Source organism: Rana temporaria, chromosome 7 (genome assembly GCF_905171775.1).
Source record: "Rana temporaria chromosome 7, aRanTem1.1, whole genome shotgun sequence".
Classification (NCBI taxonomy): domain Eukaryota; kingdom Metazoa; phylum Chordata; class Amphibia; order Anura; family Ranidae; genus Rana; species Rana temporaria.
The window spans coordinates 200,327,499-200,343,401 of NC_053495.1; the positions used below are offsets into that span (position 1 = coordinate 200,327,499).

Here is a 15,903-nt window from a genome sequence, read left to right on the forward strand (position 1 = left end):
GCTCCTCCCCGCAATAGCTAACCCCCTCTGGGAAGCTCTCTCCCAAGGGGGTTACCTTGCGGGCGCGCTCCCTGTCCTACACTCTGCGACCATAGACACAGAGGCCCGGATTCAGATACATTTTCATATCTATCGGCGGGCGTAACGTATCTCAAATACATTACGCCGCCGTAACTTAGGGCGCAAGTTCCGTATTAAAAACAAACTTGCCGCCTAAGTTACGGCGGCGTAGTGTAAATGTGTCGGCGTAAGCCCGTCTAATTCAAATGTGGATGATGTGGGCATGTTTTATTTAAATTACTTGTGACCTCACGTCCGTGAACGTTTCCAAGTGCGCATGTTCAAAATTACGCCGCAAACTGTCAATGCTTTCGACGTGAAAACGTGAAATTACGTACAGTCCTTACGTAAACGACATAAAATACGATGCTGTTCGTGTGTTTCAGACGTCCATACCTAACATGACTTACCCCTGCTTTATGAGGGGTAACTTTACGCCGGAAAAAGCCTTACGCAAACAACGTAAAAAAATGCGCCGTGCGGACGTACGTTTCTGAATCGCCGTATCTACCTAATTTGCATATTCCTCTCGTAAGTCTACGGAAGCGCCACCTAGCGGCCAGCGTAAATATGCAGCCTAAGATACGACGGTGTAAGAGACTTACGCCGGTCAGATCTTATGGAAATCTAGGCATAACTGATTCTAAGAATCAGGCGCATAGATACGACCCTGCACACTCAGAGTTACGACGGCGTATCCGGAGATACGCTGTCGTAACTCGTATCTGAATCCGGGCCAGAGTGTATGACTCGGTCCCACCCCCCGGTGGCCACGTCATTGGATTTGATTGACAGCAGCGGGAGCCAATGGCTGCGCTGCTATCAATCTATCCAATCAACGCAGAAACTCCGTATAGAAGAGGACGCCGGGGACGAGCCAAGCAGGTGAACAGGCTCAGGTAAGTAAAACGGGGGGCCCGTCATTGCCAGGTGTTTTTTCACCTTTCATTTTGATACCCATGGTTTTGCAATGGGATAACCAACAAGCTCATCTAGTTGTTATGGTCAGGCATCCACAAACAATTGGCCATATAGTGTAGCATGCATGCTGATCCAGGGTCAATAAAAATGTTCCCCTCTTTTTAACAAGTTCAACATCAACATCTCCGATGCCTGGGGGGGGGGGGGCACAGGAAGCCGGATGGACAGGGGCTGACGGCTGGGTTCTAAATCAAATGATTTACGAGGGCTTGAATTTCGCACCTGTGATATTATGTCAAATCTCTTAGCCAGTGTCATGTTAAGCAATTCTTGAAATAGTGTGAATACTTTTTTGGTTTTAAAATAGAAGTACGCAGATGATGAGTGTCTATAACGCAGGGGACAAGCGGGAGGAATTTAGACGACAGTAAAGTGACAGAGGAGACTTTAAAATGGAAGGAAGAATTAAACTATGAATTTAGCAGGGAGTGATTAGCAAAAATATTATTGCCTGATCATCGAGTATTAAAGCAATCAGCGCAAACAAGAGTGGGATGATTGGAAGTAATGCGGATGGAATAAAATCATTTTCAACACACTTTTTTGAAGCTCAGCCCATTCCCATAATGCCTCTAGTCCAGCTGGCGATCAGGCTGTTGGCACAGTGCATGTTCAGTTCCTTGGTAGTCAAAGAGTTGATAGAATTTTGGCAAATTTTTGGGCAATTTTCCATATTATAAACTTGATTTTTTCCAGTAGAGTACATCAAATGTATAACTCGTTTTAGCTGCGCTTTAACCACTTAAGACCCGGACCTTTAGGCAGCTAAAAGACCTGGCCAGTTTTTGCGATTCGGCACTGCGTCGCTTTAACAGACAATTGCCCGGTCGTGCGACGTGGCTCCCAAACAAAATTGGCGTCCTTCTTTACCCCACAAATAGAGCTTTCTTTTGGTGGTATTAATCACCTCTGCGGTTTTTAGTTTTTGCGCTATAAACAAAAATAGAGCGACAATTTTGAAAAAAAATAATATTTTTTACATTTTGCTATAATAAATATCACTCAAAAATATATAAAAAACTATTTTTTCCTCAGTTTAGGCCGATACGTATTCTTCTACATATTTTTTGTAAAAATAAATCGCAATAAACGTTTATTGATTGGTTTGCGCAAAAGTTATAGCGTTTACAAAATAGGGGGTAGTTTTATGGCATTTTTATTAATATTTTTTTTTTACTAGTAATGGCGGCAATCAGCGTTTTTTTTTTCCGGTGCTGCGACATTATGGCGGACACTTCGGACACTTTTGACACATTTTTGGGACCATTGGCATTTTTTATCAGTGCTATAAAAATGCATTGGATTACTATAAAAATGCCACTGGAAGGGAAGGGGTTAACACTAGGGGGCGGGGAAGGGGTTAAGTACGTTCCCTGGGTGTGTTCTAACTGTAGGGGGGTGGCCTCACTAGGGGAAATCACTGATCGCTGTTCATACATTGTATGAACAGACAGTCAGGCATTTCTCCCCTGACAGGACCGGGAGCTGTGTGTTTACACACACAGCTCCCGGTCCTCGCTCTGTAACGAGCAATCGCGGGTGCCAGACGGCGATCGCGCCCACCAGGCACGCGCACGGGAGTCAGGGATGCGCGCCCCTAGTGGCCGCTTCGAGAGCCGACGTATAGCTACGGGCTCTCGCGCAGGGGAGCCGACCTGCCGCCGTATAACTCCGGTGGCTGGTCGGCAAGTAGTTAAGCGCACCGTCACAGTGTGAAAAGGCCCACTGAAATGAACGGGAGACGGTTTTCAGGCACTTTACAGGCACGATTTCTAGTGCTAAAACACCTGAAAACCTCAGTGTGAAAGGAGTCTAAAGCCCTGTACACACGATCGGATATCTGATGGAATCTAATCCGATGGATTTTTTCGTCGGATATCCGATGAAGCTGACTTTCATCAGTCTTGCCTACACACCATCAGTCAAAAATCCGATCGTGCCAAGCATGCGTCGACTTGATTCTGAGCATATAGAGTAGTTGGATCCAAGGTCCCCGAACCATAGAGCCAAGAAAAAAGGGGGGGCCAATAGGACTATTGCGGTACAGATACAAAAATGAAAATAAAGCTCACAGCGATCCCGGGAGCCAGTGTTGGTCACCAACGCTGGCTCCCGGGATCGCTGTGGCTCCATCTAGCCGACAGCACTACTGGCTAGCACCATTACCCTGATGCTGCCCTGGGACCATGAGTGGTCCCCCCTCATTTTCACACCTTATTCATTCCTTTGCTGAGTTCACGTGCACCCCAACACATGCTCCCCCATGCTCCAGTGGACTGTTTACTCGGTGTCATCATGTCAAACACAGAGTTATGGACCATGCATAGGTCTTCATGATGTCAGGACCTTATACCATTGGAGCATGGGGGGAGTGTAGTCTGTGGGGACTGGTCTTGGGAAGGAGAGGAGGATCGAGTCAGTATATCTTCTTTCTTATGTCCACTAGATCAAAACTAGCAATTAACCCTTCCAGTGCGGGGCTCAACCCTACTGCATGTTTTCTTTTACATTACGAGGTGTGCTTGAAAATTATAACATTTTAAGATTTTCCTTCAATTTTAGATATGGTTGCGATGGTCTCTAGAGTGAATAGAGAGGGTAAATCTAAAGAAATAAAAAGCCTCCCCTATTCTATCCAAAACTAAAGAACATTTCTTGGCTTTAGTCACACTTTAAAAGTTTAAGATGAGATTTTTTTTTCCTAGGAAGGGGTGACAGGTGCTTGGACTTAGCTAGTTAAATCCGTCACGGCTCAGAAGCTGCGGGGTGTTTTGTGACGCGGCGGCTCCTTCCACTGACACAAGCACCCGGGGCATGCAGACCAATGTGGAAATTATATAAAACAGATTACATGTGTGCCTGTGCTTAAAGAATTCCGTCCAAACATTACGTACAATCCGAATACATGTTTTATAACACAATGTTGTATCTGTAACTTTTTTTTTTCTTCTTGCGATCAATCCAGATGTTTTCAACGTGGAAAGTGCTACAATAAGCATTAAAGGGGATGTATAGTGATGAACGCAAGTCAATGCTGACCTCTCTTTCTAAAAATGCTACTCGCCTGGTTGTTATTGTGATACACTTTTCCCAATACTCTAAGGCCCCATACACACGATAGAATCCATCCGCAGATAAATCCCAGCAAATGGGTTTCTGCGGATAGATTCTATGGTGTGTACACGCCAGCGGATCTCTTTCCGCGGAGAAATCTCCTCTGGGATGGATTCCAGCAGATCGAATATTTGTTGTGCTGCACAACGAATCCATCTGCTGGAATCCATTCCAACGGATGGATCCGCTCGTCTGTACAGACTTACCGGATCCATCCGTCCAAAGGGATTCCCCGCACGCGTCGTAATGATTTGACGCATGCGTGGAATTCCTTATATGACAGCGTCGCGCCCGTCGCCGCGTCATAATCGCGGCGACGGCGCGACACGTCATCGCCAGAGGATTTCCGCGCGGATTTCAATGGGATAGTGTGTACACTCCATCCCATCGAAATCAGCGGATATCTTTGAGAGGATTTATCCGTGGAAACGGTCCGCTGGACCGTATTCGCGGATAAATTCTCCCGTGTGTATGGGGCCTAAGGCCTCTTTCACACGGGGCGGATCAGTAATGATCTGCCCCATGCACCTCCGCTTGCTCAGCGGGGATCGCTCCGTTGATCCCCGCTGAGCTGGCGGATGACAGGGCGGTCCCCGCACACTTTGGCGGAGCGGAGCGGGTCGGATGTCAGCGAGCATGTCACCGCTGACATCCGCGGCTCCATAGAGGAGCACGGAGCGCCCGTACAGGTCCGCAAAAACAACTGACAGACGGACCTGTATGGGCTCTCAGTGTGAAAGAGCCCTAAGGCCCCTTTCACATGGGGCAGTGGAGGTGCGGTGACGGTATAGCGGCACGATTTTTAGCACCGATATACCGTCGTATTTACCGCGATATTCGGTTGCTAGCGGTGCGGTTTTAACCCCCGCTAGCGGCCGAAAAAGGGTTAATACCGCCCACAATGCCCCTTTGTAGAGACGCATTGCGGGCGGTATTACCGCGGTTTCCCATTGATTTCAATGGGAAGGAGCGGTAAACACCCTGCTCCTATATCGCTCCAAAGATGCGGCTAGCAGGACTTTTGGAGCGGTCCTGCTAGCGCACTGCTTCAGTGTGAAAGCCTTCGGGCTTTCACATTGAAGCCTGCAGGGCACGATTTTTTCAGGCGGTATAGCAGCGCTATTTTTTGCGCTGAACCGCCTGAAAAACGTGTCAGTGTGAAAGGGGTCTAAGTCAGTGTTTCTCAACTCCAGTCCTCAAGGCATCCCAACGGGTCATGTTTTCAGGATTTCCTTAATTTCTAAGGCAGTGAAACTGATCACATTACCTGTGCAAAATAATAGAAAGCCTGAAAACATGACCTGTTGGGGTGCCTTGAGCACTGGAGTTGAGAAACGCTGCTCTAAGTATCTCACAGCAAGGATTTCAGATTTCCTGATCTTAGTATTTGTGACTGGTCAGTGACCCAAAGGGGTTGATTTACTAAGACCCCTTTTACACTGGGGCGGTTTTCAGGCGATTTAGCGCTGGAAATCGCCTCTGCTAAGCGCCTGAAAACCGCCTCCCATTCACTGCAGTGTGACTTTTCCCACCTTGCGGGACGTTACCAAAAGTCCTGCAAGCGTCAAATTTTGGGGTGGGTTGGGAGCGCTGTTATAATCGCTCCCAAAACACCCTGCCCATTGCAATGCACCTGAAAAGTGCTTTGAAAGTGCCGCAAATGGCAGTTGTTAACCCTTTATTTTGGGGTTAAAACCGGCCCGCTAGCGGGTGAAAAGCAGCGCAATTGCGCCGCTTAAACGCCGGTAAAACAAGCGTCACTTTAGCACTAACAGCCAGCACTTTCAGCGCGAAAGCTGCCTAAGCCCTGGTTCACATTGGTGCGTTTTAACATGCGATTTAACATGTGAAATCGGCGGCAATGGCACCGTCCTAATCAGATTTAACCGATTTAAAAAAGAAGTTCCTGTACTACTTTTTTTGCGATTTCGGGGTGCAATTTTCAGTGACACCTATGCAGAAACCCAAACAGATGTCTGCGAAATTGCCGCCGAATTCAGGACTGACATGCAGGAGTGAAATCGTGTGAGTTCAGCTCAACTCGCACGGCTTCATTCTCGCAGCTCATTGTGAACCAGGGCCAGGGGGGTACAGGCAGTACACCTGTAAGGGGCCCGGATGGCAACCCCCTTTAAAAAAAGAAATGTTTTTTTTTTTTTTTAGGGGTCCGGAGGTCCCCAGTGTCCCAGATGGCAACCTCCCCCTTTTTATATATATATATATATATATATATATATATATATATATGTAAAAAAAAATTATATATTTTTATTTTATTTTTTATTAAAGGGCTCAGAGGTCCCCAGGGCCCCATGTGGCAACCCCCCTTTTTTATATTTTTTATAAATGTTTATTTTTTTTATATATGTTTTTTTATTAAAGGGCCCAGAGGTTTCTTTTTTTTTCTTTTTAATAAAGGGCCCAGAGGTCCCGGATGGCAACCCCCCTTTTTTTGTAATTTCTTTTTATAATTTTTTTTCATTATATATATATATATATATATTTATATATTTATTAATTAAAGGGCCCAGAGGTCCCCAGGTGGCAACCCCCCTTTTAAAAAAAATATATATATATTATTTTTATATATATTTTATTTTTTTTATTTTTATTTTTATTAAAGGACCCAGAGTTTCCCAGGCTACCCCCCTTTTGTTATATATATTTTTATTTTTTTTTATTTTTTTTTGTAAAGGCCCCCCCCCCCCAGCTTCTCAATTTCAGACGGCAGCACCCACCCCCCCTGGTTCTCTGCTCCAGGGGGGCCATGCCTGAAGCTGTGTAAGGGGCCCCATAATTCCTGATGGCGGCCCTGACCAGGTAATAGACTGCACTTTGCAAGTGCAGCTGCTTCAAAGCTTAGGAAATCTCAATTTACAAAGAATAACCAATCACAAGAAAAAAAAAAAACACAGCAAAAAAATAAAACAAGCTGGAGGTGTTCGGGATCACTCACCTGAGTCTGTTGTGGAATATTTACAAAGCCTGGATCTCGAGGTCCAACACTGACAAATCGGTTTGCTGGGGAAGTGCTGGGTGTTGAGTAGGCTGCAGAGGAGAAGGAGGTAAAAGTTAGTAAAGAAAAAGACCAAACCAGGAAAAAAGGAGCAAAATATTATATACAGCAAATCAACAAGTGAACATCTATCCAATAACGGATGTAAAGACCATCTGCCTATACTGTAGCAGATGGGTACATATTTTTTTCTAACCAGATGCAGCTTATCAATTCACAAGCAGCTAGTGACATCATGGAGATGCTTTGCGCACTCAGCATCAGTGATGTGAATTATCTGAGACTAGAGCATTCACCTACCAACATTACAAAAAGAAGCGACACATTAACCACTTAAGACCCGGACCAAAATGCAGCTAAAGGACCCGGCCAGGTTTTGCGATTCGGCACTGCGTCGCTTTAACAGACAATTGCGCGGTCGTGGCGACGTGGCTCCCAAACGAAATTGGCGTCCTTTTTTCCCCACAAATAGAGCTTTCTTTTGGTGGTATTTGATCACCTCTGCGGTTTTTATTTTTTGCGCTATACAAATAGAGCGACAATTTTGAAAAAAAATCTATATTTTTTTACTTTTTGCTATAGTAAATATCCCCCTGATTTCCTCAGTTTAGGCGATACGTATTCTTCTACCTATTTTTGGTAAAAAAAATCGCAATAAGCGTTTATCGGTTGGTTTGCGCAAAATTTATAGCGTTTACAAAATAGGGGATAGTTTTATTGCATTTTTATAAAAAAAAATTTTTTTTTACTGCTAATGGCGGCGATCAGCGATTTTTTTTCGTGACTGCGACATTATGGCGGACACTTCGGACAATTTTGACACATTTTTGGGACCATTGGCATTTTCACAGCAAAAAATGCATTTAAAATGCATTGTTTACTGTGAAAATGGCAATTGCAGTTTGGGAGTTAACCTCAACATTAACACGCCAATGATCATACGAGATTTTGCGTTGGTCTGGGCTTACATTTACTTTAATTGTATTTGGTGATTTAGCTACTTGTTTAAACCACTCTCTCTTTTTTTTGTTAAATGGTCTCCAGTTCTCCTGTAATATACTGAAATGTCAATCCTGTGTCTAGTTTTCTAGAACAAGTGATGGGGGGGATGTGAAGGGAAAGCGGCAATCTCTGTGTAAATTCGGGACACGTTGTTTTGCATAGTGGCAGCAGAAGGAACGATCAATTTCAGGTTCAAAACATTACTGCGTTAGTTGGAGATGGTCCAAGCCATTGGAAATGATTGTGAAGCTTGTGAGCCATGAGTCGACTTAAGTGCTCAAATAATTATATTATAGCTGAACACTTCTGCAAACAGAACTGGAGCAAAACCACTAGCCCACAAAGTCATTTACATTCTGTAAGCTGTCCCGTTACATTCGTGTGAAGTGATTAACATGTAGGGCAATTTACAAGGGGCAAGTGGCATGAGGTGAGATACTGCAGGAGGCCATGCATTAATCCTTGGCTCTTCATTTTACCGTATTTATCGGCGTATACCGCGCACTTTTTTGCCCTGAAAATCAGGGCAAAATCGTGGGTGCGCGCTATACGCCGATACCCACTTTCCCGCGCCGAGTTTTGAATACTGCGCAGTACACTCGGGTATAGTCGGGCAGTCTCGGCTCCTTCCGCGCTCACGTCCTGGACGTACAGGACGTCAGCGCGGGTAGCCGAGCATTGCCGACAATACACGAGTGTACTGCGCTCTGTATATGTCGGCGCAGTATTCAAACTCGGCGCGGGAAACGAGCGGGGAGGACGCGAGGACGCCGGACCCGACGAAGAGGACACCCGAAGCCGCAGAAGGACGCCGGACCCGACGAAGAGGACACCCGAAGCCGCAGAAGGACGCCGGATCCGACGAAGAGGACACCCGAAGCCGCAGAAGGACGCCGGACCCGACGAGGCCGCCGCGCAAGACACCAAAACTGTAAGTACAAAAAAAACTTTTTTTCCACAGGATTGGGGGCAACTTTAGGGGTGCGCAGTATACGCGGGAGCGCGTTATACCGCGATAAATACGGTACATCTATACCATAAAACAGTGGTTCTCAACCTTACTAGTGCCGTGACCCCTTGATAAAATCTCCCAAGTTGTGGGGACCCCTAACAGTAAAAATTTTCGTAGCGTGGGTTGTCAACACCCAAGGCAAAACAAGTAATTTGCGCCCCTAACCCTTACATTTGTTAAGTATTAAAACCCCTTAGGGTACATTTTAGTATGTACCGCTCTTTGTTCTCCTTTCTTTCCCTTTTATCTCTCTATCCTAATTTCTTCTTTTTCTTCAGCCGCCATTGTTTTTTTTTATGTAAAAATAAAAATTGCCTTTTTTATCACTTTGAGGGCTAGTTACCACCCACAGGTGTGCGCAGCCTATTGCATTAGGGTGTGCATACAGGTGTGCAAAAGCTCAAATACACGTGTGTGTATATATATATATATATGGCAGTAGGGCAATGAACAGTGGGGTGGATTCAGGTAGGGGGCGCACTACTACGGAGGCGCAGCGTACCGTTTTTACGCTACGCCTCCGTAAATTACCTGCGCTACGCTTCATTCACGAAGCAGTAGCTCCGTAATTTGCGTGTGCGCTCCAGAAAACTGCCCGGCGTAAGCGCGTGTAATTTAAATGATCTCGTAGGGGGCGTGGATCATTTAAATTAGGCGCGTTCCCGCGCCGAACGTAGTGCGCATGCTCGGTCGGGAAACTTTCCCGACGTGCATTCCGGTAAATGACGTCGCAAGGACGTCCAGCGCCATTCACAATTCACTTACGCAAACGACGTAATTTTTAAAAATCGCGACGCGGGAACGACGGGTATACTTAGCATTGGCTGCCCCTGCTAATAGCATGGGCAGCCTTACGCAGAACCCTGACGAACGCAAACGACGTAAAATGCGAACGCAGGGCGCGCCTACGGTTGTGAATCGGCGTGAGTATGCAATTTGCATACTCTACGCTGACCACTACGGGAACGCCACCTAGCGGCCATCGTAAGAATGCAGCCTACGATACGACGACATAAGAGCCTTATGCCAGTCATATCTTAGGCTGCAGTCGGCGTATCGACCTTTCTGAATCAGGAGCAGTCGATACGCCGGCGCAACTAAGCAATTGCGCTGTGTATCTATGGATACGCAGACGCAATTGCTTACTGAATCTACCCCAGTGTCAGTAGAGCAGTGGACGGTGACAGAAGGGTAGAGATTGGTGTCAGTAGTTTATTTTTTATATTTTTTTATTATGACTTTTTTACAATTTTATTTTATTATTTACAATAATTTGTTATTATTACATTTTACATTTTTTTTAGGAGCCCCATTGGGGGGCTTTGGGGAAATATTGGGGGTCTTACTTTTGAGACAGAAAAAGGGACTGAGAACAAAGATTCCCCAGTCCCTTTATCTGCAGCCAACCAGCAGGGAGAATCTGCCCAGCACAGGGTGGTTAGGGTGTGCCCAGGCACACCTAGCACACCCTGTGCGCATGTCTACGTTACCATCACTAAAACGCACTCCAGATCTGTTCCAGATGTGTTTTTGCAGCGTTTCCAGATGCATTCTAGATTAAGGTGACCAGATTTTTAAAATGAAATCCAGGGACATATTTTTTCTTTACTAGTAACGGCAACAATCAGCGACTCTCTGCCCGTAGCCGCCCGCCTCACAGCCTCTCAAGTCTTACTCTCCGGGCCCCCGGCTACTACTGGATGGAGAGCTGGGGAAGATCACTCCACCAGGGAAGGCAAGGAGATAGGCAGGTGGCTGGCCAGGATTTGAGCCAAGGCAGAAGAACATGCGAGCGGAGCTGAATGAAAATGCGCCCGAAACTGAAGAAATATTCCCTCCGCTCCGACCAGCACATGATCATCAGAAAGGGGCACAAATAATGGGAAAAATACAACCCCCCTATGCTAGTAGGCACGGCGGAGCGGGGGTGTGTAATTCTATTTTTTTTTATTTTAATTCTACACTGACTGTCTTTGAAATTGCCCCTGACCCCTATTAAATCCAATCTGGGGACGAAACCAAGGACAGACTTGGTCTGGGGACAGTGTCCTTAATCAGGGGACTGTCCCCTGAAACTGGGGATGTCTGGTCACCCTATTCTAGATGCTTTTTTTCTTATTTTTACCAGTTTTTTTTTTTTTCACTGTTACTGGGGTCCGGGTGTGTTTTGATGCGTTTAACTGCGTTCCAGTACAGTGCAGGAAAAATGCAGCATGTTCTACTTTTTCTTCTGGAACTGGAAAGCCCTGAAACTGACTACACTGGTGTGAACTGGCCCTAAATAAAAAAAAATCACAAGCAAGTCACACAATTTTGGGGTCGCAGAGTTGTGAACCAACCACAGTTGTCTTGGGGCCCCCTCACGGTGGCGGAACACCAGGGCCCAGTCACAAGTGAGACCTTTGCGACCCTGGTAGTTCCGCCACTGCTTACCTCTTCCTGTGTGAGCGCTGCTGTGCAATAAATAACAGGGGGTTAATATCAAGATAGATTCCAGTACTTTTCTTTACAAGTGGGTTCGTTCTTTTTTTTTTTTACTCTGCAAGAAGTTCAACTTTAATTCTGATTTTATTGTAAAATGCATGAGAGCTGGAACGCACAACCATAACAAGCTCTGCCCTACATGTATCTCAAGTAAGTCAGCGTAAAGGTCAAACCGAAACTATATTAACCGGAATAGAAGAGAGACTTTTTATACGCTACTTAAAATCTCGGCTCCTTTTAGGAAACGCTAATTGGATCTTTAACAGTAAAGACATTAGAGTTCAGGGTGTCAAACCCATTCCTGCACAGCGTTGAGGGTTTAAATGTGACCACAATCCTCAGCACTACGGCTAGCCACTCACAAACGCCTCCTTCTCGTTCAGGAATAATTAAATGGGCAAGCAATGATGGCAAATTATCACATCGCCGTCGCTGATTTAATTATGAAATAGAGCCTAAGCGAACTCGTAAATATCAGCAAACGAGACGTCTCTTATCAAGCAACATCAACAGAGGCCGTAGCCTCAGCCTTTGGTTTTTAAGCATGCATGAAACTTTTGTTAAAAGAGCACAAAAAATAAATATCTGGGTTTGTTAGCTCTTTCACAAATGGTGGTTTTCGCTCCTGGTTCTGCCTGGAGATCGGAGGTTTAAACTAAGCCTAGGGAGTTGGCTAAGCAATGCACTAAACAAGACTAAAGACTAAGACTAAACAATAGGCAGATATAAGACATAACTTTATGCAGCTCTGTATTCGTTAATATATCATTAAATGCAAGCAGTTGAAAAGGGAGAGTATAGCCTCATTTAGAAAAAATGGTAGTGGTAATATAATGTGCCAGCAGTCTAAGGCCCAGATTCATGTAGATGGGCGCAAAATTGTGCGGGCGTAACGTATCTCATTTACGTTACGTCGCCGCAAGTTTTTCAGGCAAGTGCTTTATTCACAAAGCACTTGCCTGTAAAGTTGCGGCGGCGTAGCGTAAATCACCCGGCAGAATTCAAATTTGGCGGGTAGGGGGCGTGTTTCATTTAAATTAAGCGCGTCCCCGCGCCAAACGAACTGCGCATGCGCCGTCCCTAAAATATCCCAGTGTGCATTGCTCCAGACGACGTTGCAAGGAGTCTCAATGCTTGTTTTCCATAATCTATGACAGCAACGAAGATCTCCATTCCGGTTCTGAAGAGTGAGAGCTCTCCGGACAATTCCGAACACCTCTACTCTACAGGCAGAACCTACTCCATGCCCTCTGGGAGCAACGTCATATAAAGAATGCACCGGAGACCCAGCAGCACTCTTTTATCTGCTGCTAGGCGGCTTTTACTTCGAGTGCTTCCTGTAATCTGCCAGGCGCACTTCACTTTCAGGACTATAACTTATTCATCACCCACCATTTTTTATTCTTTTTTGCTCAATGCCGGACGCCCCAGCTCGGCTCCATAGCCGTTCTGCAGGATCTGACACGTCAGCAGCACATTACAAACAGCGCTGATGTAATTTACTCTATACGGTGAACCGGGGAAAGAGATTAGAAAAATAACAAGGCTCACTCATCAGTTTCCAGGAGAAGCAAGGGATTTGCCTGTCCCCATCCTGACTGCCGAACACACCATGAATTATCCCCCCCTCGATATGGGTGAATTCTCTGTAAAGTGAACTTGATGTCAAGTACACATTAGAAAGCTAAACCCCAGGCACAAAAACTTTCATTCAAATAAATATATATACATATATATATAGTTGTAGATATATATAGATATCTATATACAGTAAAACCTTGGTTTGAGAGTAACTTGGTTTAAGAGCGTTTTGCAACACAAGCAACATGTATTAATAAACTTTGCCTTGATATACAAGCGATGTCTTGATATAAGAGTAGCGTCATGTCACAACTGAGTATAAAAGAGAAGAGAGGAGCCAGTCTAAGGCCTCGTACACACGATCGGTTAAACAGAGGGCAACGGTCTGATGGACCGTTTTCATCGGTCAAAACCGATCGTCTGTGGGCCCCATAGGTTTTTTAACCATCGGTTCAAAAAAAAGCCAACTTGCTTTAAATTTAACCGATGGATTCCTAACCGATAGGTCGAAACCGATCGTTAGTAGGCACAACCATCGGTTAAAAATCCACACATGCTCAGAATCAAGTCGACGCATGCTTGGAAGCATTGAACTTCGTTTTTTTCAGCACGTTGTTGTGTTTTACATCACCGCGTTCTGACACGATCGTTTTTTTAACCGATGGTGTGTAGGCACGACGGACCATCAGTCAGCTTCATCGGTTAACCGATGAAAACGGTCCATCAGACCGTTCTCATCAGATGGACCGATCGTGTGTACGCGGCTTAAGTGTAGCAATATGGTTACATTTAATGAAGGTACAACAATTAGCAACTTATTGCTACACTTATACCGCGTATACACGACCGTTTTTCGGGATGTAAAAAATTACATTTTTAATGGTCTAGAAAAAACAACGTTTTTTTCAACCCGATTGTCAAACCGGCCTTGTCTACACACGATCGTGAAAAAAAAAAATGCTCTAGCAAAGCGCGGTGATGTACAACAAGTACGACGGCACTATAAAGGGGAAGTTCCATGCCGATGGCGCCACCCTTGGGGCTGCTTTAGCTGATTTTGTGTTAGTAAAAGACGATTCGCGCTTTTCAGTCTGTTACAGCGTTATGAATGTGCTTACTCCATTACGAACGCTAGTTTTACCAGATCGAGCCCTCCCATAATGCGCGTTTTTTTCACGTCGTTAAAGCCCACACATGACCGTTTTTTACAACCTTAAAAACGACAACGTTAAAAACGTTGTGAAAAAATAGAGCATGTTCGAAATTTTTAATGCCCATTTTTTAGATCGTGAAAAATGCTCTGGAGCCCACACACACCATCGTTTTTAATTACATCATTTTTTAGAACCCAAAAAACGGTCGTGTGTACGCGGCATAAGGCATGCCACCTGGAGGGCATATTGTTTTCAGTATATGTCTATTGCTAAAATTTCATCTATATGCTTCCTCTAGTATGAGAGAAACGTAAAAGGTGCGATCACTATGATAAACTACCAGTTAGCTTGGAATGTAAAGCCATGGCTGCCCCCATGAACACAGATTATAGAAAGCCACATCAAAGAACTGGAATTTTAGAACATGAACACACAGGATAAAATGGTTTACATTGCGATGATCATTTTGACGTACAGTATATATCTAAAAAAAGACTAAAATTAAACTAAACTGAAAGACTTTTGTGTAAACCCTCCGATTTCAGTGTGGATAAATTATTCTTATCCTTGACAAAAGGGGGGAACAGCTTGCTGTATCTGAAGTCTGTTGTTATTACCGGCTACACCACGCTGGAAGTCCTCTTTGCAAGTCCAACCTTAGGTATTTCTGATCATAAATTCAGCTTGCGTAAAGTGCATGTAGAGAATATGAAAGCTCTTTTTTCTTCTGTCTTGGAAGCTTCTAAATAAATGATGTGAGCTCGGCCCCAGGAAGATGAGCTTAAACTTGACTCGCAAGATCTATACTGAACTGGCTCATGCACACTTTCATGGGGTAACTGTAGACACGGCTACCTCTGATCCAATTTTTAATACAAACACTCATGAGCTTCATGCCTGTTCCCACCTGCTTCATTACATCACGCCATTACACAGGACAGCTCAGGTATGCTGAACTATGGGAACAGAACCCTTATCTGATTGAGTCTTGCTAAGCTATGACATGATTGAGTACGAGTAGCCGTATTGTTAGGCACTGGCTTCCAGAATTGTGGACGGTTTATATGTGTCGTTTCATTTCCTCACCTACACATATCCAGGTGCTCCAGGGTTGGGGCTGATGTGGAGAAAGCAAACATTTTGTTTTCTCAGAATCTTAATAAGCCGTATCTGGGTCCTGTAGTCCAGAGATATTGTAGAGCTTTTGGGGGAATAAAGCCTCCGTTTTTAGGTCCACATCTTATCTGGTAGATTAGACCTCATTATATTAGTGAGTTAACCAATGCTCAGGACCCTCTCTCCTGCTGCTACATGAAAAGGCTGACTGTTGACAGAACACTAAGAAGATACAAGAGCTGCCTATTTGTTTTAAGGAATCTGTCCTGGAGCCCGGAGACTTTGAAGAGCTTTGGGAGGATAAAGCCTCCATTTTTAGGTCCACATGTTACCTGGTAATTGCACCTCTTTTTTAGGCTCAGTTGTGCACTGGCCTTTATATA

The 15,903-nt window shown here is 44.9% G+C and overlaps 1 protein-coding gene across 7 annotated transcripts in view; it reads right to left on the reverse strand.

The window, feature by feature from the left end:
• Positions 1 to 15,903, reverse strand: part of NFIA (nuclear factor I A) — a 455,247-nt gene that overhangs the window by 39,721 nt on the left and 399,623 nt on the right. For all 7 annotated transcript variants that reach the window (XM_040360816.1, XM_040360813.1, XM_040360812.1 and 4 more), the window contains one exon: positions 7,112 to 7,203. In XM_040360816.1, the coding sequence (XP_040216750.1) occupies positions 7,112 to 7,203 (92 nt within the window). The remainder of the gene's footprint in view (positions 1 to 7,111; positions 7,204 to 15,903) is intronic.